Source organism: Antennarius striatus, chromosome 13 (assembly GCF_040054535.1).
Source record: "Antennarius striatus isolate MH-2024 chromosome 13, ASM4005453v1, whole genome shotgun sequence".
NCBI lineage: Eukaryota > Metazoa > Chordata > Actinopteri > Lophiiformes > Antennariidae > Antennarius > Antennarius striatus.
This window is the reverse complement of record NC_090788.1, coordinates 2,072,818-2,098,604: the sequence shown is the minus strand read 5'-3', so window position 1 is coordinate 2,098,604 and position 25,787 is coordinate 2,072,818. Positions and strand designations below refer to the sequence as shown.

Sequence of the window (25,787 nt, the reverse complement as noted above, 5' to 3'; positions counted from 1 at the left end):
CATCCGGCTGAGCTGGCATGAAACAGAAATCACGGGGGTTCACTGCAAGGAAAAATTAAATGAATTTAATTCTAAGGACCTGAATGGGTCTTGAATTGGTATCAATGCTGTCCTCCTCACATTTTAGAAAATATTTTGTGTGATTTCTTGAACAATCAGCTGGGGTGTCATTATATTCCTGCCTGTTATTAACAGTGCATGTTCAGAAAGTCCCCACAGGACATTATTTAAAGTGCTCTCTGATTGGACAGACACAAAGCTGTGGGAGGGCTTTATGGTTGACTGCGGATTTCTCCAGACATACTGTACATCTACACATCCAGTACATGTAAGTGACATTTTTCACCGTTTTTGATTACGTTTGTCTGAGCTCAAGAACCTCAGGATGAGTTCACACTGCTTTCCTTCCTTTGGCTGAATAAGAACCACAGGCTTTATGGATGATGTCACGCTGCTGACCCGGATTTAAATATTTTAGTTTTGACAAATCGTTATATTACTTTTCTTCTTTTTTTTTAGCTGCTGAAAGAGACACTTACTGTAAATGTACACAACATTAACTTTAAACACCACAGAAAGCGGTTCAAAATCCGTCCAAATAGAAACCTTCTTCCTGGTTTACCGGAGAGATTCAAGTCATTCAGGTGTCTAGATCCGCCTCCCGCCTCGTGGCTGTTAACCAATGAACGCCACGTTTTAGCGTCACGTGCTAAAAGCACGTCAGCGCGTCAATCGAGATTTACCGCGGAGAGATGGTCATATAATTACAATATCATGAAAAGGTTTATTTCAGTAATTCCATTCACAACTGATATATAATTTTTTTTTCTAATCCTTTTACCTAAATTACACACAAACACATTTGCATATCTTTATATTACATAAACATGCACAAACATGTAATCTATACGTCTTATAGCTTTTTTGAACACTGCAAGCATCAATAATCATAAATAAATTTCCAACGAAATGTATGGCTACGATATAGCAAGCAAGGATTAACATAAAATTCAGTTATATTCCCTTTCATCCAGAAATGTATGCAATACAGGAAACCTCAAGGGACTGCTTTGTTGACCGTTGTGTGGCTGCAGTTCAGCCACCCTGCCAGCAGAGGACGCAAACGTTCTCCATGAATGGGACTCAAAGTAGATAGATAGATAGATAGATAGATAGATAGATAGATAGATAGATAGATAGATAGATAGATAGATAGATAGATAGATAGATAGATAGATAGATAGATAGATAGATAGATAGATAGATAGATAGATAGATAGATAGATAGATAGATAGATAGATAGATAGATAGATAGATAGATAGATAGATAGATAGATAGATAGATAGATAGATAGATAGATAGATAGATAGATAGATAGATAGATAGATAGATAGATAGATAGATAGATAGATAGATAGATAGATAGATAGATAGATAGATAGATAGATAGATAGATAGATAGATAGATAGATAGATAGATAGATAGATAGATAGATAGATAGATAGATAGATAGATAGATAGATAGATAGATAGATAGATAGATAGATAGATACTTTATTAATCCCGGAGGAAATTGCATAATAATACGATAAAAATGCATAGTAATGAAAGTTTTCAACACAATTGTCCTAAAGTGTTCGAAACCCCATGAGGCCTCATTTGGACATCACTATAGTGATGTCCGCTCCTCTCTCTGGTGAAGTTACTCGTTCAAACCGCCTTTTTCCAAATTTGAATATTAACAGTATTTACCTGTAATACGTATCATCTACATGCCAGAATACAACTTGTTGTAAATTTTACAGTATGTTACAGGGTATGCATGCAGTAAGTTACTGTAATTAGTTTCGACCCAAGATGCATTGTGGTATAGTTAAAAATTGTAAAACGACAAAACAAGAAGATACTGTAAAATTTTACTGTAGAAATTACAGCAATTTGTTACAGTGTATATGTCACTTGCAGAACTAGAATGAGACCATTTAAAGGCCTGTGCAGGTGTTCTGAGTTAACTAGCTGATTCAAGTGTGGCACCAGGTGCCTTCAATATAGTCATAGTCAACTTTATTGTCAAATGTACCATATATGCACATGAACCTTTCACAATATTGTAAATTTATGACTACTACTACTTGTAGTAGTAGTCATAACTACCACTTGTTTTGAAAATCCCGAAACAAGTAGTAGTCTACTTGTTTTGGGATTTTCATTAATATTCAGGTAAGATCATCAAAATTAAGAGAAATAAAATTTTATATGCAGTCTGTGTGTAATGAATGTATGAATCAATTTATATAGCGCTAATCAGCAGACATTTCAAAGCGTTTTAACAGAGAAACCCATGATGAATGAATAAAATACATTTTTACCTTTTCAATGGAATTACTGAAATAATTTTTTTCTTGATATTCCATATGACCAGCACCTGTGTATATATATATATACATATACTTATTTCAAGGTACAGTAATTGAATTATTCCAATTACCTTAATCTCATCTGTGTTGATGTCCGACAGGTAGCTAAAGATGGGTTCTCCACTGAAGAGTCTGTACCTTGATCCTGCCAAGTACCTGCAATCCTTTAAGGCTTTTCTGGAGTGTTCTACTGGCTATCAGTGCTTGAAAGACTTCATGGACATTAGGCTGCCAGATGTACTGGCCAGGTAATCATCCAGACTCACTTTCTTTGTCAGCCATATAAGTCTTACTATGGGAATGTATAACGCTGCTTGTTGACTGACTGCTGCACCATGAACCCACCACCAGTGATACAACTGATGTTGACGTGGATTGTGGGGTCACTTTTGTGCTTGCATTTTACAATTCTGTGTTTTTCTTGAATAATTCTATGATCAGAGCGTCTCTCACAATGCATGTTAAAGGCAAGGTTTACCAGAAAAAGGCAAAAGATGTGATACACATCTGGCAGATTGCAGGATGTGAATTTCCAGACAAAGCGTTCTTCTTTTCTCTTTTCAGGATTGTAAAAGGAAAGTCCCTTCTAAATGTCATCGGAGTTGGAAGTGGATCTGGTAAGAATGCCAAACTGCATTTAATGCTGAACTTAACTGGAGTTCAGTGGCATGACTCACTTTAATCTAGTAAAATTTAAAGAAATGCATTTGGGTCTTTTTAAATGTGAAAAAGTAATGTAAAAACACAAGCTTTTAAACACACATCTGAGTGTTGAAGTCTTGTTATAGTAAAACTGGCAGTGTAGCAAACAGGCTACTATGACTATCAGGTATGACTGCAAAAGAATGTTATAATTCTCCATTCAACCCATATCTTTAAATCTAGTGATGCTCGGATGCTCTAATGATCAGTAAAATGACTAAAAATGCTCTGCCACTCTTCTTCTATTGTACTATTTTGTTGCAGTGAAAAATGTAGATCAACATTTTATTTTTCCATACTTGCTGCCTGTAGGTGAGCTTGACCTCAAGATGCTCTCCGTGCTCCATCAGAATTATCCTCAGATGATGGTGCACAATGAGGTGGTGGAGCCCAACCCTCAGCAGCTGCATGACTACAGAAGTATTTATTGCCTTTATATACGTACACTCATATCTCAGGTCAGCCAAAGTAGCACACAAGAATAGTGAAGTGAACACCTTGTTAACAATAAATTAATTAAATTCATTATGGATCTTCCGGGTCAGACTCTTACTGATCATATAAAGTTTGGGGTGGACTGAACCATGGATCCTGGAGTTCTTACTTCTTCCATGACTGTCAACATCAAAATGTAAAGACCACAACACCACACGAAACAGAAATACAGATGACTGTGTCTATTGATTGCAGGTTTCGTGTCTCAGACTCCAGGATTAGGTTACATCACATATAGCTGGAACGAGATGACTGCCCAAGAGTTCCAGGATCAGTGGAAGGAGAGACAGACGGCCAAGAAGGTCGACTTTATTCACATGATTCAGGTCAGTGTCGTCACACAGTGTGTTTTTTTTAATGCCTAAACCAAAGTGGGTGTACCTGGTCCCCCTCATCAATCTGTCCATCACAGTTCAATGTGCCTCTACAAGTCTTCCAAACTGCAAAAGAGACACAACTAGTCCTGAAGCTGTGCATCCCATAATTGGTTTCTGCCACAGTGGTGCAATGTATAAGATCCCTTATCTAACACAGAGTTACCAGCTCTGCGTCTGTGTTGAATTTGACAGATGCTGTACTGTGTGAAAGATGCAGGAGCCACCATCAGCTTCTACCACAGTCTCCTGGACAGGAACGGCAAGCTCCTAATCAATCAAGTGACCGGTAAGTGAACGCATCTCATCTGAAATTATTAGAACATTTCTTCTCTTGGATTCACTGTGCCACATACATAAATACTTGAAGTGAGTATACGGATGCTTTTGTACGTCAAGAAAAAGCTGCTTTTTGCTTGGCGTACTATTTTTCATAATTCCTTTGAGTGTTTGCTTCTTTGACAAATTCGACTGCCAAACTAGTATTAGCATTTTACATGAATTTTAAATCTATGAATTTTGTTGTGCTTATGTAAATAAAGAGTCAACAGCTATATACTCTTAGTAATGTTTTCATGTCATCTATTTCAGGTGACAGTGGTTGGGGAAAACTGGGGAAGACCTACAGCAAGGTGTTGTTTAACGCAGAAGTGAACTGTGTGACCAGTGAAGACATCAAAAGATTGCTGGATTCTAAGGGCCTGAGCTACCAGAGCTATGAGCTGCCATCTGAAACCGACATCACAGAGTGTTTCACCAAAGGGAATGAGAGAGGGGAGCTGCTGCTAGACTTTCTCACTCAGGTGATGAACTTCAGGAAGTCAGCATCACCAGAGCTACAAGCTGAGATCATGGAGTTTCTCCGCTTGGAATGCAGCAAGGAAACTGAAAACAAGATTTTGTTTAACTACAACTCAGAAGTGATAATTGTAGATAATCTCAATTAAAACTGATGACAAACGTAAACATCTTATGAGTTTGTTCATTTTGTAACCAAGAAGAATCTTAGAGTTACAGCCAGACTGTACAAATTTTTTGTAGCTCATAGCAACAGACGCAAATAGGGTCTCCTATCACCAGCTTGTACAAAAAATGCCCAAAACTACTGGAGAACAAAAAGAAATTACAATATCCAGTGTTGGTTTGGATGTTTCAGTGCAGAGGCCACTCAAGGCATGTGTTTGAACACAGCAATATTACTCAATTGTGAGTTCAATGTACCACTGCCCCCATATAACTGCAGAAATAACACTCAGAACTCAGTGTTCCTTCAAATCGGGTCTTAGTGTCTCACATGGGCAATTCTCCTTTCATCAATGATAAGGAGAAAGATGGGATTGAAGGTCAATGAAGGGAGATGAACTGTTTGTCCCACATTGTTGGGTTCAACACATCAGAGCAACTACTGGCTACCAGGAGGCTCCATCAAACAGGTTTGTCTTTTGGATCAGATTAAATATTTACCACAGGATAAGGTGTCCCATTGCCATCGCCTCCGTTCCTGTAGCAGATTTTCTTACATTGATATGAGGTGATAAATTCATGCAAAATAAAGTCATTGTTTTTCCGCATTGGGGGAGATTAACTGAACATTTTATCTCCATGTGGGAAGTCTGAGTGACTGGTAGATAGTCATTAAGCTCATATGGACATCCCGTATTCGGCATAAGGACAATGCAAGAGGTTTTCCATTTACATCATGAGAAACTAAAAAACACCAATGCCAGAGACTTCAGCAGAGATGGTCTGTCCAAAATCTTCATTGAAGAAAATCACCTGCTTTTAAATCCTCATCTGGTCTTCTAATGGGACTATATTTCAGTAAGATAATTTCTTTCCATCAAAATTAACCATTGGCAGGTGATTTTTTCCCCCATTTTTCTCTCATGTGGACATGTCAACAGTCCATATGTTGATATGTTTCTCACATGTCAAGAGTTTTCTCAAAAGCAAATAAAATCTGGTGTATCATGAGTGTTGCAAACAATGTGCAGTAGAAGAGGTGCAGTATGTCAAAAGGTCTGACCATTTCTCCAAAAAAGATGCAACTAAAAGCAGCATCAAGCTAAGACGTTTACCCTAAAATTGGCAAAATGTAGGGATAAGTCATCAAAATGTGGTCAAATTATGATAATTATTAACACGTCAAATCAGAAAAACATCAATTTGTTTAAAACATTGAAAATGGTGAGAAATTAATTTAGAACCTGCTACCTTGAATGAATTATATGGCTGAAAAAAACAAGTTTTTTTCTCTGCAGAAGACTGAGAAAAATGATAAAGAAGGATTTACTTTCATTCAAAGCAGTCAGACTAAACTGATGCAGCCCCAGGATTAACGATAAAAATGTTTGCCTTCCTTTGCCTGAATCAATTGTTTCAGTAAAAAGACTTGGCTGACATCCCGTTGTAGGGTGTAATACTTTTAGTATTTAGAACTAAAACATTTTCAATGTTTGCATTGATGAATGGAAGTACCATTTAATGTCACTGATCTGGTTTGAGTATTCTGGTATTTAAATTGATTTCAGGTACAGTTTTTTTCAGTATTGAAAAAAGCACAAAAACTGGACACCGCTTCATCATGTTTAGTTTTGAGTCTGTGGACAGAGAGCAGACCCGTTGTAGAGGACCTAAGGGTGTGAGATGGTTCATAACCGAGTAAAGGATAAGAAATATGTTTGACCTGAAACCTTCCCATGCTTAATATATGAACACCAGCATTTAACTGATAACTAAGACAGTAAGCCATGGAATAGTTCTAAGAACTGGTCACAAACCACCATTCTGGTTGTCATGAAGACTTAAGCTACAAGTAAATCAGTGGCATCTGCAGGTACATACATTTGCTGTATAAAATCATCAGATGTCCTCCTGGTTCTGTCACTTCTAAATACCACTCAAAACATTCATGGCATTTACCACAACTAAAGTTTTCCTGTTGAAATGGAAAATGACCTAGTTTCAGTGTGTAGTAGCGTTTGATCAAAGTGTGTGATATGTTTTTTTTAATTAGCTTCGATAGCATGTAGCAATAAATTTACCAAATTCAACAAATTTGGCCTGTACTTATTTGTTCTAGCTCAATCAAGATCTGCCCATCCCAATTGCCAAAACATGACATATTACAGTGTCTTGGGATTACATGAAATATTTATTTGTAGGAACAAACTATCTTGTCATAATATGAGAAATGATTGTCAAAATATCTGTCAGGATTCTCATTCATCCAGGACATGGTTGTCAAAGTTGTTAAGTCATAGTGAGAGCTGTTGGAACCCAGGACTCCACCCCAGGGATGTTGAAGTCACCTGAAAGTGGTCCAGATGATGGTTAAGTTATTTTGCTCAGGTTGAAGAACTCCTACAGGTCATGGTTGAGCTACGGAACTCCACAGGCAGCTGATGGTTACAAGCAATCAAAGCAAGAGTCATTCATCAAGGAGACAAAGTACTAGTGGTGGTGAAGGTTTGGTGAGACTATTTAATAAGTCTTGCAGTCTGGCCTGAAAAGATTCTGTAAAGTTTGTAACGTGTCAGGAAGTTGAAGCTTTGTCCACACTGTTTATGGTCTGGATGGGGGAGCTTCTGACCTCAACCGAGAGACTAGTCAAGCAATGGAAGGAAAACTGGAGAGAGCTGGGGAGCTCCTTCAGCGATAGGTTGCTTCACCCGAAATACGTGAAGGAACATTATCGCAGGTCCATTCTGCCTACGACCGTGACGCTGTGTAATCAGCATTCCTTCCAGTCGACTACAAACAATCATGCACACAACATGGTTGACCAGTGTAGTTTGTAGCTTGTAGTTGTACTTGCAAAATGCGAATTTAGTGATTGTAAACTGTAAATTGTAAATGTGTATATCATATGGTAATATGTATATCATGTTACATGTTAATATATGCAGTGGATTCATCTATTGAAAGAATATCAGTTTCATTGTCCAGATTCTTTTATAAGTGAATAGCATTTAAACCCTTGGATCATTATCGGATCCTTAGGTTTGTTACCCAGGGTTGTTGTTCAGGTTTATTGCCCAGGTTCACTGCACAGGATACTGGAAGTAAACATCATCTAGACCTTTTAACCTTTAGGGTTAGAAGAGCTTTAGGTGAAACCCTTCACAGAATTTATCCTACACACATATACTTTGTGTGTGTGGGATACACATTCCTCAGCAGGAAAACGGTGGACTGCCTTCACCGAGTGGGGGATGAGGTCCTTCCACAAATGAAGGAGTTTAAGTATCTTGGGGTCCTGTTCACGAGTGAGGTAACAAAGATCTTGAGATTGGACGGACAATTGAGGCAGCAGGAGCGGTATTACAGTCGCTTTACTGCACTACTGTCACAAAGAGGGAGCTAAGCTGAGAGGCAAAGCTCTCCATCTACCATCCAATCTTCGTTCCTACCCTCACCTATGGTCATAAGCGATGGATCATGACCGAAAGAATGAGATTGCGGATACAAGCGGCTGAAATGGGCTTTCTCAGGCGGATAGCTGGTGTCTCCCTTAGAGATAAGGTGAACACTGCTGTTCGTGAGGGGCTCAGAGCAGAGCTTGCTGCTTCTTCGCGTGGAGTCAGTTGAGGTGGTGTGGGCATCTGGTGTGGATGCCTCCGGGGCGCCTCCCTAGGGAAGTGTTTCTGGCACGTCCAGCTGGGAGGAGACCTCGGGGCAGACGCAGGACCAGGTGGAGGGATTATATCTCAACACTGGCCTGGGAACGCCTTGGGACCCCCAGTCAGAGCTGGTGGATGTGGCCAGGGAAAGGGAAGTTTGGGGCTCCCTGTTGAAGCTGCTGCCCCTGCGACCCGATTCTGGATAAACGGTGGAAGATGGATGAATGGATGGACACATACTTTGTCCTTTTGTTGAACTGTAGATTGAGGTCTTTGCATATTCCTTCACATGATACAATCAACACCTGCTAAATAAGCTCATTTTCATAGCCATTGAAAATGTAGTTTATGGACCTTGAGGTAATTATGCATTCACCACCTGTTTCCAAGACTATCCCTTTGAGTCTAATAATTGCATTCCTGCAAAGTAGTCTTGCGGCGTCATGCCTGTCTTGAATAGTAAACAAACCACTGTCTTGAGATGAGAACTTTTCCTTCTCATGCCACTTGTATTGATGTTTGTTGTATTGGAGAACGACCCAGAGCTTTGTTAAGTAAAGTACCACAAACTTCAGCGATCGTCTCAAGAGTCATCTGTCTTCTACAAAGTTTTTGGGTTCAGGAGTGTCGGGGCTACCTTGTTCAAACTGCAGCCTTCATGACCTGGATAAGACGCGGTTTTTATTATTAATCCCTTTTGTAAGATTTTCATTTTGAGAAAGGAGAAGATTATGAGTTGTTTTAGTTTTTTTTCTTCCAAAGTGTGTGAGTACATTCATGAGTGCTCTTTAGCTCATTAGACTTTCAAATAGTAAACACAGTTCTTGAACTCATTATTTTACATATTCTAACTCTAGCATTTTTATTTACTGTGACAAGAACATCGTGTCAAAATAGAAAATTACACGTCAAACCAGCTGACAGCACTTGATTATAATAAATAAATATTCCATTTAGCTACCTCGTGCAAACAATTTTTGTTCTTAATATTTATCACCAGGGTTATAGTACTTTAAAATTAGCCCTTCTCGTTTATGTCAGGGTGTAGCACCCCACAGTTATTAATCAAGAACCACCCATCCCAGCAGGCAGAAGAAAATGTCTTCTTCCATTGTTTTTTTAACATACTCATTTAAAAGAAAAAAAAAGGGTAATTCAAGATGACTCTGTTTTATTAAAGGGCTACCACTATTACATTATACACAACATATAGCGTATACCTGAACAATGTATGAACAATGTAAAATGACCTTCAGTGATTGGTTGAGACTGTCTTTATAATTGTAGCCAAATCCATAATGAATGTTGTATTTTTTGCAGCTAAAGACAGCCAATTTTGTTACATTTTATGAAACTTTTATACTTGTTTTCATTTTTGAAAGATAACTTATGGAATTACGATGAAGAAATCTGATCAGCAATAGCAACAGGTACCTAAAATGTTACCATCATTATCTGAGGCACTGCACTGAAATTGATGCAGGACGATGCAGGACTTCATCGACAATCTGGTCCTGGACATAATGGCTAAGTTATCCTCTACAATTATTTTTGAGCCACATTAGTGACTAGAATAGAAGAAAACAAAGTTAAATGTTGTACGATACACTGTACACTTTGTGATGTGACTATGCTGCTTCCTACATATTTACCACTAGACACAAGATAGTCTATCATCAAAAGTCGATAGGAGTTGAGTGGATCTACCTGCTTGTCTGGATCCACTTAAACGTTCAATGCATCGTTCTTTGGCACAGCACCCCTTGTTCGTTGATTTTCATGAATATGTATTGTGGTTAATAGTTTGTCATATCTGTCTTTTCGTAGTTCAAACTGTACACCACTCATCCTCCAAGTGTCACGAAGTTTTTAGTAGCTTATGCTGAAATGGCAAAAATGTTCAACTAATTAAATATCAGTTTTTCCACTTTTGTATGGATGAACATTTAATCTCATACATTTGTTTCCCATTATCTGGATTTATGGTGGTCTCAACACAAAGTCCATACAGTGAACATAATAACTTTTCTTACCTCTAATAACTATGTGTATTGTTGATAAATGTAAAGCCCAAAATGTAACAAACATTGACAACTTGGGGATAATCATTTCCAGGCATGACTGGAATAAGCCTCTTGGATGAGAGGTGAAATATCTTCAAGAAAAGTTCTGCATGTCCAGAGGATTGATTTAAATATATTTGGATAACCATGACGTGGAAAACTGATAACCTGATGACTCTTATGAAGATTCAACACATTTTTCTGTTTATTTTTCTCAGGATTGTGACTGGAAAATCCAATCTGAATGTCATTGGAGTTGGAAGTGGATCTGGTAAAAACAAAGACTCTATAGAGCACATTTATACATGATTGTAATTTTGAGCTCGGTGACACTTTAACTAACTGACCATCAGTAAAATTGACAAACTGATGATTGGATAAGACATTTCCTGTTGAGTACCGTTACACAGTTCCTAGACCAATGCTTAATTGAAGTTGCAAAGTGTTGCATTTGTTGGACAAGCTTTTGCTCAGGTTACTTCTTTCTTTAAACCATTTTAATTAAGCTGTGATTCCAGAATAGTTTTATCAACATAAAAGCAATATTTCTTGTTAAACTGATAACAGGTACAAGGTTTGTTTTTGTTTTTTTACCAGATTGTAACACATTTTGAAATAGAACAAAATCAACAGAGACAATATATCTGTTAAGGGTCAACCATCCAATGTCACTGACATAATGTACAGTACTCCCACTTTGGGTTGGGTGTTATGGATCAGTGTTAGTCAAAGTTTCTTCAAGACACAGGTGCTTTATCTGTTTTTTTGCCAGTAGGTGAGCTTGACCTTTAAATGTTCTCCGCAATCCATCACAAGTACCCAGAGATGACTGTAGATAATGAGGTGATAGAGCCGAACCCCCAACAGCTACATGACTACAAAGGTATGTGCTTTAAATGGACAAACATCAAAAGTACGACAAAACTATTCTCAAAACATGACAAATGGCCCCTTATTGTTTAGGACTTAAATCCAGGCAACATTAAAAAAAACAAAGAGAAAAACAAAACACAATGAAAATCACATATCAGGATGTGGATGACAACCATGAAGCAAACAGATGACATTCTGACCTCTTATGTAGGATGACACATGCAGGAATAAAGCCTTTTATTTTCTTGACTTGTTTATGGAGTCATGGTCGTACCACTGATCAAACATAAGTTCAGAAGTGAGACCCCAGACAATGTATCCCAAGGTACAGTGCCTTGCAAAAGTATTGGCCCCCCACAATAACTTTTTGACATTTTGCCACATTTGAGGCTTCAAACTTAAAGATAACAAACTGAAAATATTTTTCAAGAATCAACAACATGTGAGACACAATCATGAAGTGGAACCAAATTTATTCAACAAAATACCAAAAGTTTCCGGTTTTCTTTCCATGAACCGGTTCAAAGCCCTGATGCTAACTAACCTTGTATGGAAAAATAACAAATTTCCCCAAGGGGATGAATAAAGTATACTTCTTCTGTGTGGCTATAATGAAAGAATACAGTTTAAGAAGGCACCATCAATCCTCTCAGACACAAACAGATGAAGACATGATTTTTCTTTGAAAAATCAATTTTGTCTGTGTAGCTGTTGAAAAATATTTTCACTTGAAATTACTGACAGAGCCATAAGAAAATAATGCTTTATTCATTTAAATATTTTGTAATCTACACTCTTGCTTCAATACGCTATGTGCAATCATTTCAAGATGCTGTAATAAACATTAAACCAGCCCGGCCCTTGGCTTGAAGCAAATTTTGTTTTTTTTTTGGCTCTGTGTATTTGACTCTGACATCCCTGCCTTGCAGCGTCTTGGAGTTGCATGAAAGAATAACTTGTTGGACCAAATTTGGCTATCAAAGTATGACTAATGATTTTCAAAAATATTGGTGAGGATTCTCAGTCATCCAGGACAAAGTCATCAAACTTATGTGAAAGTGAATCGTGTCGAGTTGTTGAATGGGACACAATACTGGCCGATCTGAGAGGTTGCCATGGCAACGGCGTTGGAACTGAGGCATCTTCCACGCTCCTTAACCGCGTTGGCTATTGCGGCGCGTCATGAATAGTTATGTTATTGGAGCTGTTTAGACTGAGATGCATCGTCCAAATGTCCAAAATTCAGATTTTGGCTGCCAGTCTGAATGAAGCCAGACAGAGTGTGGCACATAAGACAGACAGAATAGCTGTCAAAAGTTTAGATCCAGTAGCTGAAGCGGGATTTTCAGGCCTTCAGATGTCTTGTCTTCTATACTTGTTCCCCACCTGTCAAGTACAAGCATGTAGACAGTGGCAGTGTCTCGTAAATGATGTATTTCAATAGCTGATGGGCCTTTATTAAAATGAATAAGTATTCTTTCTTTTTTGCTTTTGCTGAGTTACCTTGTGAAAACAATCTTTGTTCCGATATTAAATATTGAAATTACAGTCACTTGCGGCTTTCATTAAAAAAACACCCTTCCCAGCAGGCAAAACAAAGATCTCCTACCCTTGCTTTTGGATGTTTTTATCCTCAGTTAAATCCTGAGTTTAACTGAGAATAGAAAATTAATTTTTATTGTTAACTGTTGTGCCAAAAGACGACCATCTACCCATCCTCAGTCTAGCACATAATTCCAGCTTAGTTGGCCATCTGGGTGTTGAAAAAACGTACTCAACTTTTTCTCAACTTTTGAGTTGCTTAAAACTATTCAAAGTGATGTCTGTGAAGGTTCTCAGTCATCCAGGTCATGGTTATCCAAAAGCTGTTGAGTCGATCCACTGGACGTTAAGACGTCCAGTGGATCGTCCAGTGGATCGACTCAATAGCTTTTGGATATTCAAAGTGATCAAGGTACTAACTTCATGATGAAAGTGTTTGCTCAGGTAATGACCGGAGTTAAAAGTTAAAACCCTCAGAGTTAAAAGTTGAACATGTAAAGTCCAGCCTTTACTTACCAGAGTCAGGGTGTGCTTGAGAGGTTCCACAAAAGTAAAAATCTATGTTGCGTAAGTTCTGTCTTGAGCCAAACAGAGAGTGGGATGAAGTGTGTGTAGTGCGACGGAGAAGTTAATTTCCCTGACGGAACCTCCTTAAGGGATGGATAAAGTTTAAGTCTATTCTCTACTCTACTCTACTCGCAATCTGATTTTCGGCCACACTGTGCGTGGTCCTCTCCGGCTTCTTCAAGTAAAATGGTTGTCTGAGTTGCTCCTTTTGTGAACGTTTCGGTAATGCATGTGAATCAGCCCGTGAAAATCTGGCACAAAGCCAAACAAAATGAAATCTCATCATGGAAAAAATTATGTCTTCAGAGAATTCCAACCTGGAGAGAAAGTTTTGGTGCTGCTTCCAATATCAGGTTCTGTCATCCTGGCTCCCTGTTACCGTAGCATTGTTGTAGTATTTCATCGATCTCTAGTTGTGATAACAGTTTTCGGTTACGGATATTGGAACACTGGCCTAACAGCTGTTTCTTTGTTAACCTTGATTGTGGGTTTTGAAGCACCCATTGGTCCCACATCTACCCCATATATCCCCTCTCCCGGGATTACTCGTATCGTTGCATTCCAACAATTGCGTATTCTCTGCCCTTGTCCATGTGTGTCTTGTTCCGGTAACAAATTTCTCATCAGATTTTATTCATATATATGGCAGGGAAATAGCATCCGGCCAGACCCACCAAGAGCTGAGGAGAAATACTGGAAGGGCATATGGGAAAGAGTAGCATCACATAACACCGATGCCCTAAGGACTAGTGGACCTAAGGACTGACCACAGCTGCCTCCCAGAACAAGAACCAGTAACTCAATGGCAGACATCCAAGAAAGAGTGTCAAAGATGAAGAGTTGGTCAGCACCGGGCCCCGATATGATCCATACATACTGGCTAAAGAAGCTGACAGCACTCCACGATCGTCTAGCAGCACAGATGAACCAGCTGCTAAGGGATGGGACGCACCCAGAATGGTTGACTGAACCTGATCATGAAAGACCCACAGAAGGAATCTACCCCATCCAACTACCGGCCAATAACCTGTCTCAGTACAGGCATCATGGCCGCTAAGATGAGTAGGCACATGGATCAATACATGAGTGGGACACAGAAAGGAGTTGGTAGTAACACCAGGGGAGCCAAGCACCAGCTACTGGTGGACAGAGCAGTACACAGAGACTGTAAGAATAGGCAGACCAACTTGTGCACCGCCTGGATTGACTACCAGAAAGCCTACGACTCAATGCCACACACGTGGATACTGGAATGCCTGGAACTGTATAAGATCAACAGGACACTAAGAGCCTTCATCAAGAACACAATGGGGAAGTGGAAGACAACCCTGGAGACTAACTCCAAGCCAATTGCCCAAGTTAACATCAAGTGCGGCATATACCAAGGGGATGCACTATCACCACTGCTGTTCTGCATAGGCCTGAACCCCCTCAGTCACATCATCACAAAGAGTGGCTACGGATACCAATTCCGAAGCGGGACAACAATCAGCCATCTCCTCTACATGGATGACATCAAGCTGTATGCCAGGAATGAGCGAGAAATTGACTCACTGATCCACACCACCAGGATCTACAGCGACGACATAGGGATGTCATTCGGATTAGACAAATGTGGCCGGATGGTATCAAGAAGAGGCAAGATGATCAGAACTGAAGGGGTCAACCTACCAGGGGGCAGGATAGAAGACATCAAGGACAGCTACAAATACCTTGGAATCCCACAGGCTAATGGCAACCATGAGGAGGCCGCAAGGAAGTCATCCACAGCCAAATACCTCCAGAGAGTAAGGCAAGTCCTGAGAAGTCAGCTGAATGGCAAGAACAAGGTCCGAGCCATCAACATGTATGCACTGCCGGTCATCAGATACCCCGCTGGGATCATAAGTTGGCCAAAGGAGGAGATAGAAGCCACAGATATCAAGACAAGAAAGCTCCTCACCATGCATGGAGGGTTTCACCCCAAGTCCAGCATCCTGAGGCTGTACACTAAGCGGAAAGAGGGAGGCCGAGGACTAGTGAGCATCAGGGCCACTGTCCAGGAGGAGACATCAAAAATCCAAGAGTACATCAGGAAGATGGCCCCAACAGATGAACTGCTCAGTGAATGCCTTAGACAGCAGAAACCTGAAGAGGAGGAGGAGGAGGAGGAGACAACATGGAGGGACAAGCCCCTACACGGCATGTACCACCGTCAGATAGAGGAAGTGGCTGATATCAAGAAGACCTACCAATGGCTGAATAAAGCTGGACTGACAGACAGCACAGAGGCACTGATCATGGCAGCACAAGAACAGGCCCTAAGTACAAGGGCAATAGAGGCCAACATCTACCACAGTAGATCTGACCCAAGGTGCAGGCTATGTAAAGAAGCCCCAGAGTCAGTCCAGCATGTGGTAGCAGGGTGTAAGATGCTCGCCAGCTCAGCATACATGGAAAGGCACAACCAAGTAGCTGTGATAGTGTACAGGAACATCTGTACCCGGTATGGACTAGAAGTACCCAAATCCCAATGGGACATACCACCGAAGGTGGTTGAGAACGGCAAGGCTAAGATCCTGTGGGACTTCAGCTTCCAGACCGACAAACAGCTACTGGCTAACAAACCGGACATAGTGGTGATGGACAAAGAGCAGAAGAGAGCAGTGGTGATAGATGTGGTGATTCCAGCTGATGCCAACATCAGGAAGAAGGAACACGAAAAGATTGAGAAATATCAAGGGTTGAAAGAACAGCTGGAACAGATGTGGAAGGTTAAGGTTAATGTGGTCCCCGTGGTAGTAGGAGCACTTGGGGCAGTGACCCCCAAACTGGAAGAGTGGCTCCAGCAGATTCCTGGAACAACATCTGAAGCCTCAGTCCAGAAGAGCGCAGTCCTAGGAACAGCTAAGATACTGCGCAGAACCCTCAGACTCCCAGGCCTCTGGTAGAGGACCCGAGCTTGAGGATGACACACAGATACCACCCCACAAGGGTGAGAGGGACATATTTTTATATATATATATATATATATATATATATATATATATATACACACACACACTCACACACACACACACACACACACACACACACACATACACACACACAGAGCAAATAATAACATAACAGCTAGAGTGGAAAATAATTCCCACAGGAATCACTAAAGTTCAGTCTTATTTTACTAAGGGCAACTAACAACTTCAAGCTAGGATTAAGGAGACTCATCTAGGCTTTTTACTGCCACCATTGTCACAACATCTATCCTGCCAACTCTCATAAAACAGACCAAAAAAGCCCCTTTATAGACTTAACCCCCCCCCCCCACAAAAAAAAGGGTAAAATGCAACTCAGCAAGGATAAATCATCATGATGTGGTCAACTCACACAAATCATCAACACATGTCAAAAATTAAATATTTAAAAACATTAAATTGGGGGAAAATCATACCCATAATTAATTTAAGAAGTACACATTGAATAAATGATTTTTTTTCCAAAACAGTAAACTTCTTTTTTCCTTATGTTGTCTTCTTCCATTGAGTTTGACATCTCAGAGTTCTCTATAGTCATTACTTGATAGTTGGAAGAAATAATTTTTCATTGTTAAATATTCCTTCTAGGAGCTCAATTTCTTTCCACGTGTGTCTCCAAAATGAGGCGTTTGTTTAAAGTGTGTTAAAGTTCTTTCTCATTGGATGGGTTTATCCTGTGTTTTTTTCCCTTTTACCTGTTCTTTTAAATAAAGCTGTCAGACTTCTTTATGCCACACTGCAGCTCTCGTTAGATGCAAATCGACACCAACATGTAAGTAAAACTTTTTTCAAATCAATCCATAACTGAAACAGCACGTGTCTAGATAAGAATGTAATGTATTGCACTTTTTAGACTGTAAAACAGATGGGGGAGTCAGAATTAAAAATACAATTGTTAGCCTATCTTTGACTAAATCAAGTGATTCAGTCAAACAGGCATGGCTGATTACACTTTTTATATTTTGAACTACAACATTTTCCTCTGCTGCTCGGTACATTCATACACTCTTAAACGGCTCATTGTAAATATATTTTGATAATTGCTTGTTTCATGCTGTGTGTTCTGTTTTTGTACTTGACTAAATAGTTGTGCACTAGTGTAGGATGACATTAAAGGAATTCTATTCATTCTTTTCTATTCTATTCTATGTCTCAATTGTTATTTTTAAATGAAATGCAGGGAGTATCTCGGTTTCATATGAAATACAAATCAGATGTAATGGATGCAAGGCTTAAGTCATGGTAAATTTATAACCTCTGACTTTGGTTATGCTTTACCATTAAAACAGAAGTTCAGAAACACATGGTAAATGAGTGCTGAGCAGCGCTGACTTTTAACATGTCAGATTGTAATGTACCCCACTATCAGGTCATGTCCGATAACATGGAAGAATTTTCTGATATTTTTGGTAAAGAGGATGGGATGGATGTCCTGCTGACCCAAGGGTTAACTTCCAACAGGAGTCTTTAGGAGACTCAGAGAAAGGTACACCACTATAAAAGGAGTGCAGAGTACGTCATATCACCCAGGGTAGGTTTTTTCCACTAATAGACACACGGAGCGTTTAGAAAGGTGTAGGCTGGTTTTGGAAGAAAGACAAGAGGGAAAGAAGGACAAGATGAATTGGCAAGCTTTTCCAAAATGGCAAAGAGAAGCAGAAGATCAAAAAAGTAACTCACTGGGCTTGTTCAGACGGGCCGCCAATATCCAAGCACCCATGATGATTTTCTCTAAATCATCAACTTGGACCGAAAGTGGAGACAAAGGGCACAATTGTACATATAATGGTACCTTTATTGTATTGTATTTAATGTAGCTGAAAATGACTAATGTTTTTTATGTCTTTGTGTGTGTGTGTAAGATAACCGTCATGGAATCATCATGGAAAACTCTGTTCAGTGACAGGAACTGGTACCTAAAATGCTTACAATATTATCTGTCGCACTCCAATGAATATCAGATGATGTTGGACTTCATTGAAAATCAGCTCCCGGATATATTGGCTAAGTAATCCTCTACATTTATTCATGAGCCACATTTCTGACACTTGAATAGAATAGCGTCGATAACAGTTAAAAGCTGTAAAATGATACAATATACTGTTTGCCAATATTTCCAAACTGAATCTGACCACTAAAGCAAGTACAGAAAATACAAAATACAATATTTTGTGTTATTTATACATATTGGCAATTGGCACTCGATAGTCTTTATCAAATAGTCGAGTGAGGAGTGGAGAGGATCTGCTTGTTTATCTGGATTCCCTTTAACATTCATTGCTTCTTTCTTTGGCACAGCACCACTTGTTCATGAATTGCATGAATTTGTCCTGTGGTAAATAGTTTGTTCAATCTACCCTTTTCAAATCATACGTTTGTGTCCCATCACCTGAACTTGTGTTTGCCTCAACACAAAGTCCACATTGTGAACTCCATAAGTTCCTTTAGCTCTGATGCAAGCATGATTGCCATGAAAGTCAACTAATTTTTCAGTTTTTTTTCCTCAGGACTGTGAATGGAAAGTCCAATCTGAATGTCATTGGAGTTGGAAGTGGCAATGGTAAAAAGAGATTCTGTAGAACACATTTATGACCCCTGTATTTATGACCCCCGTGAGACATTAACAAGCAGTAAAAATGAGAAGCTTACAGATGGACATAATATTTCTGATTGATTTCATTTATAAGTACAGATAAACAGTTCCTGGACAAATGTTTGACTGGAGTTGTAAGCAAAGTCACTAATTTGCTCATGACTTCAATATCTTCTGGTAACCAATTCATTTGAATTTAGCTGTTATTTCAGACTAGTCTTATGGACATAAAAAGCAACATTTCTTGTTAAACTGATAACTGCTATAAGACTTTTTTCTGCCAGTCTGCAACACAGTTTGATATAGAGGGTCAACTATCCAATGTCATTGACTTAATGTACTCACATTTAGGGTTGGGTGAAATGGATCACTGTTGGTCAAAGATTTTTCAAGATGGGTGCTTTAAACTGTTTTTTTGGCCGGCAGGTGAGGTTGACCTTGGGATATTCTCTGGACTCCATCAGAAGTACCCAGAGATGACTGTAGATAATGTGGTGATAGAGCCAACTCCTCAACAGCTAGATAACTACAAAGGTATTCACTATAAATGAATATGGATCTTGAATATCACAAAATTGCACTCGACATATGGCAAATTCCTCTTTACTGTTAAGGACATGAGAAACATGGAGCTGCACCTCAAACCATGATGCACCTACTGTTGATTTCAGGGAATGTAATAATGTTCGACTTATGTAGATTGACACATACATGAATAAAGCCTTTTATCAGTTAACATAAGTTAAGAAGTGTGACACTAGACAACATTTCCCACAACAATCCTGTAATCATTTTTACATTGATTAAAGGATCAATGTGTAATCACAGTTGACTCAGTTACAAAAGCAATAGACTCTGATATTTGCTGTTTAAACGTCATTGTTAAATACCGTATTGGCCCGAATATAAGATGGTGTTTTTTGCATTGAAATGAGACTGAAAAAGTGGGGTTCTTCTTTCATTCGGGGTCTAGACGTTATACCCATTCATAACGCTAGATGGCGCCAGATATCTTTAAAGCGAATGCTGAACTGAACTCCCCAGGCCAAAGTGAACCCCTGTCACGGATAACAAAAATAAAAATAGCAGTAAGAAAGAAAAGAGAAGAAAATAAGAGATAACTGAAAATGGAGAAACGTAGCAACAATCTGGAGAAAAGTGGGTCGAAGATCGGCCAGGTTAACCAGCAGCTGAGGAGAAATGTTGATGCAAACTTCAAAATAATGGTGATAAATGAGGCAGAGTCTTCAAACAATTGCAAATCGGCTGTGGAATATGGTGTCACAGACTGTAATGTACGGAGATGGAGAGCTCAAAAAGATCACCTAAAAAATGCTCAGTCAGAGAAAAGCTTTCCGTGGTCCTTAGAGCGGCCGTTTCCAAAAGCTCGACAGGAGGGTGTGCGCGTATGTGGACGAGAAGCGAAAGGACGGGATGCCCATCAGCAGAGCTGTCCTTCAGCTCAAGGCCGTGGAAATAGCCAAAGAGCTAAACATACGCACCGCTGACTTCAAAGCAAGCCTCGGCTGGTTTAAAAGAATGATGTGGCGTAACGGACTAACGCTGCAACGCAGAACAAGTCTATCCCAACGCCTGCCCTCTGACTTTGGAGGGAAGCTAAATGTCTTTTCAGCGCTATGTGATCAACTTAAGGAAAAAGCACTCTTACCCACCGGATCAGATTGGCAATGCTGATCAGACACCTGTGTTTTTTGACATGCCAACACCTGTCACTGTACACAAGAAAGGTGAGAAATCTGTTATTATAAAATCCACTGGAAATGAGAAGAGCCGCGTTACCGTCATGTTAGCCTGCCTCGCAGACGGAACCAAACTCCCTCCGTATATGGTGTTCAAAAGGTCTTTTTTCAAACTTGAGTCTTGAAAAAGGGGGGGTCGTCTTATAATCAGTCAGTCAGTAGGGCTCTTGCGATGGGGGGTGTCCCGTCCCTGTGCGTTGAGCCAACCAGATGAGTCAGTTTTTTCCAATACTGGCGGTCTTGTGCCAGCTGCTCTGCATCCTCCACAGCGACTCCCTGTTGTCAGAGGTCGCCTGCAATGACGTCAAGCCATCGGGTGCGGGGCATGCCTCGAGGTCGTTTCCAGAGTGAGGCATGGCAGACAGTATCAAAGGCCGCCTTCAAATCAATGAACCCGATGTATAGCTGGCGATCTTTGTGGAATTCATGGGTCTTCTCTATGAGCATGCCAACGGCAGAGATGTGGTCTGTGGTGGAGCGGTTAGGCATGAAGCCAGCCTGCTGGAGATGGCGGCTACTTCTGATGGCTGGGAGAGCAGGGGTGAGCAAGTTCCTGGTGAAGAGCTTGCCGGAGATGGAGAGAAGTGTAATGCCTCTGTGGTTGCTGCAGACTAGCCTGTCACCCTTATGTTTCCAGAAGGGTAGGATGACTCCTCTGGTCCAGTCACTGGGAAGTCTCTCTGTCTCCCACACATGGTTGAAGGTGTGGGTGAGCCACTCAACAAGACTGTCACCACCAGATTTTAGCATCTCAGCAGTTACTGCACTGATGCCAGGGGCTTTCCTGTTTTTGAGTTTTTTCAGAGCAGCTCTGACTTCATTGGGTGTGATGGGATCTGTACTGCAGGTGTCGCTAGGGACTGTGGTGTTTGCAGCCGCGATGATAGTGGGATCAGTTGGGGTGGAACTGTGCTGCAAAAGGAGGCTGAAGTGCTCTTTCCAGCGCGCGAGGCAGTCTGCTTCTGTTGTTATGATGTTACCATCAGAGTCTTTAACCAGGGCTGTCTTTATGCGTGGGCCATTGAGCTTGGCACAGCAGAGTGAAGACACGTTTCATGTTGTTGGTATTGGCCGCGGAGTCGAGGAGTCAGCTTGTGCTTGCCAGAACTTATCCCTGTCTTTAGCTATGGCCACATTGCACTGGTGGTTCAGTCGGCGGTATTCAGTCAGGTCGCCTTGGAGCCTGGCTTGGTGCCGCCGATCGATGATGTGGAGTGTACTCTCCGATATCCAAGGCTTTTTGGGGGAGGAACGAGAGCATCCAAGGACATTATGAGCTGACTGGATGACACTATCCTTGAGGGTCTGCCAGTTCGTCACTTTGTCAGTGGTCAGGTCATCGAAGGTACGGCGGATGGAGCAACTGAACCCAGTGACAATGTTTTGATCATTGAGTAGGGAGGAGTCCAGGCGAGGTTGAGTCTTGGTGTGCTGATTGGCTCGCAGCTTTAACTTAAGCTGAGCCACCAGCAGGCGGTGGTCAGTGTTGCCAAGCTCTGCTCCTTTGTACACACGGTAGTTGGTGACCAACGACTTACAGCATCGGGAGATGAGGATGTGGTCCAACGCTTTCCTGGTTCTGCCATTTGGGCTGTACCATGTGATGGATTAGTTTTCGGGGAAACCAAGTGTCAGCGACGCAGAGGTTGTTGTGGTGGCAGAGAAGGAGAAGGCGGTGACCGTTGTCGTTTGTAAGCCTGTCAGCAAAAGCTGACCCTGTGCACCGATCACTGATGGAAAGAGCGGCATTGGCGTCAGTGAAAATAATGGTGATATCATGTGGTGGGGCTTGGCCAACAGCCTGATGGAGTTGGTCAAAGAAGGCGTCCTTCACATCCTCATCAGCGACATCGGTGGGAGCATAGGCAACAATGACCGTCATCTTGCCGTGTTGGTGGAGAAAGCGAGCTAACAACAGTCTGTCGCTCAGAGGAGTCCAGCTGATGAGGCACTTACGAAGGGCCTTTGGCCACGCCTTAGAGGCCTGTCCGTCTCTCAGGGCCACTCCAGATGTAGCAGTGGTCGCCTGCTGTTGTTTCACCATTGCCTTGCCATCGTACTTCACAGAGCCCTGCTAGGGTGATGTTACAGTTGCTGAGTGCTCGGGACAGCATAGTGGCAGCTCCAGGGCAAAGGAGTGTCCGGATGTTCCATGTGGCGACATGGGTCCTACGGTGAAGGTTGATCCGTATTCGTTGGTCAGGGGAAGGCTGGGGTCCGTTATCGAGTTGGTCAGTCCGGCTTCTTTTTCTGGTTTCGTAACAAAGGCTTTCTCCTGGGTGGGTTGTTAGCCCTCCACAGGATAGTCGGCTGGTGGGGCTGCTACCTCACAGCGTGCCGAAGCGCTGGGTCTTTGTTTGTCTGGAACCTACCCTGGAGACCGGCCCGCCATGGGTGACCCTAGAATGAGCAAGCTACTGACGGTATCGCTCTCCGGGGTCCCTGGAACGCACAAGCCCCCTCGCCACGCCAAGGCCAGACCCAAGAGAGGGTCGTTTTATATTCGGGCCAATACGGTACAGAATATTCCATCACTCTGTTTTGCATCTGTTGATGCAGATTTGGTGTCCCAGACTCCAGGCTTGGATTACATCAAATTTAACTGGAACAAGATGACTGCTGAAGAATTCGAGGAGCAGTGGAAAGAGAAAAAGATGACTGAGAAGGCTGACTTGATTCTCATGTTTCAGGTTTCATTTGCAATTTTTACAACAATTAATCCCATTAGTTAATCACATCAAATCTCTTATCAATATAGTCACATGAGTTACCAATCATTGTCTGTGACAAAAATCAACAGATGCTGTATTTTGTGAAGGATCCTGGAGACACTGTCAACTTCTTCCACAGTCTCCTGAACAAGAATGGCCAACTTCTCCTCAGTTTACTTTCCGGTAAGTGAATTAATGTTATTTGAAATTGATGGATGGATGGACGAACTTTTAGAATTGTCATTTGGGGCATGTCCCCATTTACCTCACAGTACAGCTGTCCCTAAGTAAACCTGGTTATTACAGTTTAATGTTACCTAGAATTTAAAATTCTACTTCCAGGTTTGATTCTGCTATACGGTCCCAGTTCTGAATTATGAACTGGGACTGTATTTTTGTCTTACTGTTCATTCCAATGATATTGACTCTTTTGGGGTCAATATCCACAACTGAAACTTTAATTATAAATAATCTTAATTAACAGAATTGGTTTAATAGAGTTCCTCGCTGTTAAAATAAACACAATTATTATGTAATTCTCACATATTGGGATGAGTCGCTGCAAGTTGATAACTCAGGGTTGACTGAAAAGAAGGCTGAGGCAGGTTAGACATAGATAGTGGTAAAGTTACTGATTTGATCACCTTGTGGTTGAGGATATTCATGTAAGCTGTTCATGTTTCCCGAGACATAATTTTGGCTCAGCTGTTTGATTATTTACCCCATGTTAAAACTGACTTTTGATACAAAATCAATTGACAGCTGACTCTGCGTCTTTTTTTTATTTATTTCATCTATCTCAGAAAAGTCGGTTGCTGTAAAGATGCAAAACCACTTCTGTGATCATCTCGAAGTAAACCGATCCACCAACAACATCAAACCTTTCCTGGACTCCAAGGGAGTGAGCTACCTGAGCTACGATCTGCCAGCTCAAGTTGACATCACAAAGTGTTTTATTGAGGGAGATGAGGAAGGAGAGATGATGATTGATTTTTTGACTCAGGTGCTGCACTTCAGTAAGACAGCCTCACCGAAGCAAAGAGCTGGTTTCATGGAGTTTCTTCGCAGCCCAGAAGTTAGTGTGAAGTCCAACGGCAAAGTTTTTATGATCTCCAAACATGAGTTAGTTGTCTTACAGCAGCTCAATTAAGACAGACAACAAATAGAAGAATTGCATCTACTCAATGCATCTAATTCAGATTCTATACAAAGAGACATAACAGACATAGTCGCAACACCACCCTCAGACAATTGGATTTTAGCCTCTCATAGATTTTCCAGTGTGTAGAAACACTAGAAATAGCTTTTCTGGATAGAATAGAATGATTTTGTCAATACATTTGTGGCTCACGCAAAAAAAAAAAAAAGTTAGAAAAACCAACATGTCCAGGTAGCAATGACATGGCAGCACAATATCTTTATTGTGCTGCCATGTCATATGATATGGCTATTGCAATATCATATTTGAAAGAAAAATCCTTCCTGTCTTACCTTTTACTTGGCATGAGTATAAATGCAATGTCATCACCATGCCAAAAGTCTTATCAAAATGATCTGTTATCATATTTTCAAAAAATTTATAATTTAGTGATTAATAAGTAGGTTTACTCCACACTAAATGTCCAGAATTTAGTGTGGAGTCCAACAGCAACATTTTAATGAATGGCAACTATGAACTGATCATCTTAAGTCAGTTCACTTCGAACAGAAAACAAATCTAAGCTGTTAACGACTTAATGCATCTTATTCAGATTCTGTACAGGCATTACGGACAGTCACCCCACCAACCTCAGACAATTGGACTTTAGCCTCACAGTTTTCTGCACAGTATGCAGAAGCACTACTACCATCTTTCCTGGATAGCATAGTTAGAGAATGCCAAAGAATTTGTGGCTTCAACCTAAAAAATTTGTGAAAGAAATTTAGTTCATTTAGTTTGTAATTAGATTACAGGACATTGTCTTGCTATTGTAATCATGTTTGGTCGCTAAATATACCATCATTACCATGCTAAATGTCTAATAAATTTGACCTGTGATTTAAAAAAAGCC

At 40.7% G+C, this 25,787-nt stretch overlaps 2 protein-coding genes across 2 annotated transcripts; both read left to right on the top strand.

The window, feature by feature from the left end:
* The first annotated feature begins 286 nt into the window (after positions 1-286).
* Positions 287-4,949, top strand: LOC137606330 (histamine N-methyltransferase-like). The gene is made up of 7 exons (XM_068331544.1): positions 287-328; positions 2,522-2,668; positions 2,985-3,037; positions 3,435-3,542; positions 3,813-3,943; positions 4,187-4,280; positions 4,583-4,949. Exons 2-7 carry the CDS (start codon positions 2,532-2,534, stop codon positions 4,936-4,938), a joined length of 879 nt encoding a protein of 292 aa, XP_068187645.1. The 5' UTR covers positions 287-328; positions 2,522-2,531; the 3' UTR covers positions 4,939-4,949.
* A 13,594-nt stretch (positions 4,950-18,543) lies between these two features.
* Positions 18,544-24,886, top strand: LOC137606403 (histamine N-methyltransferase-like). The gene is given in 6 exon segments (XM_068331651.1): positions 18,544-18,680; positions 19,180-19,232; positions 19,692-19,799; positions 23,585-23,715; positions 23,826-23,975; positions 24,560-24,886. Coding segments are annotated over 6 exon segments (906 nt in total).
* Positions 24,887-25,787: the final 901 nt, after the last annotated feature.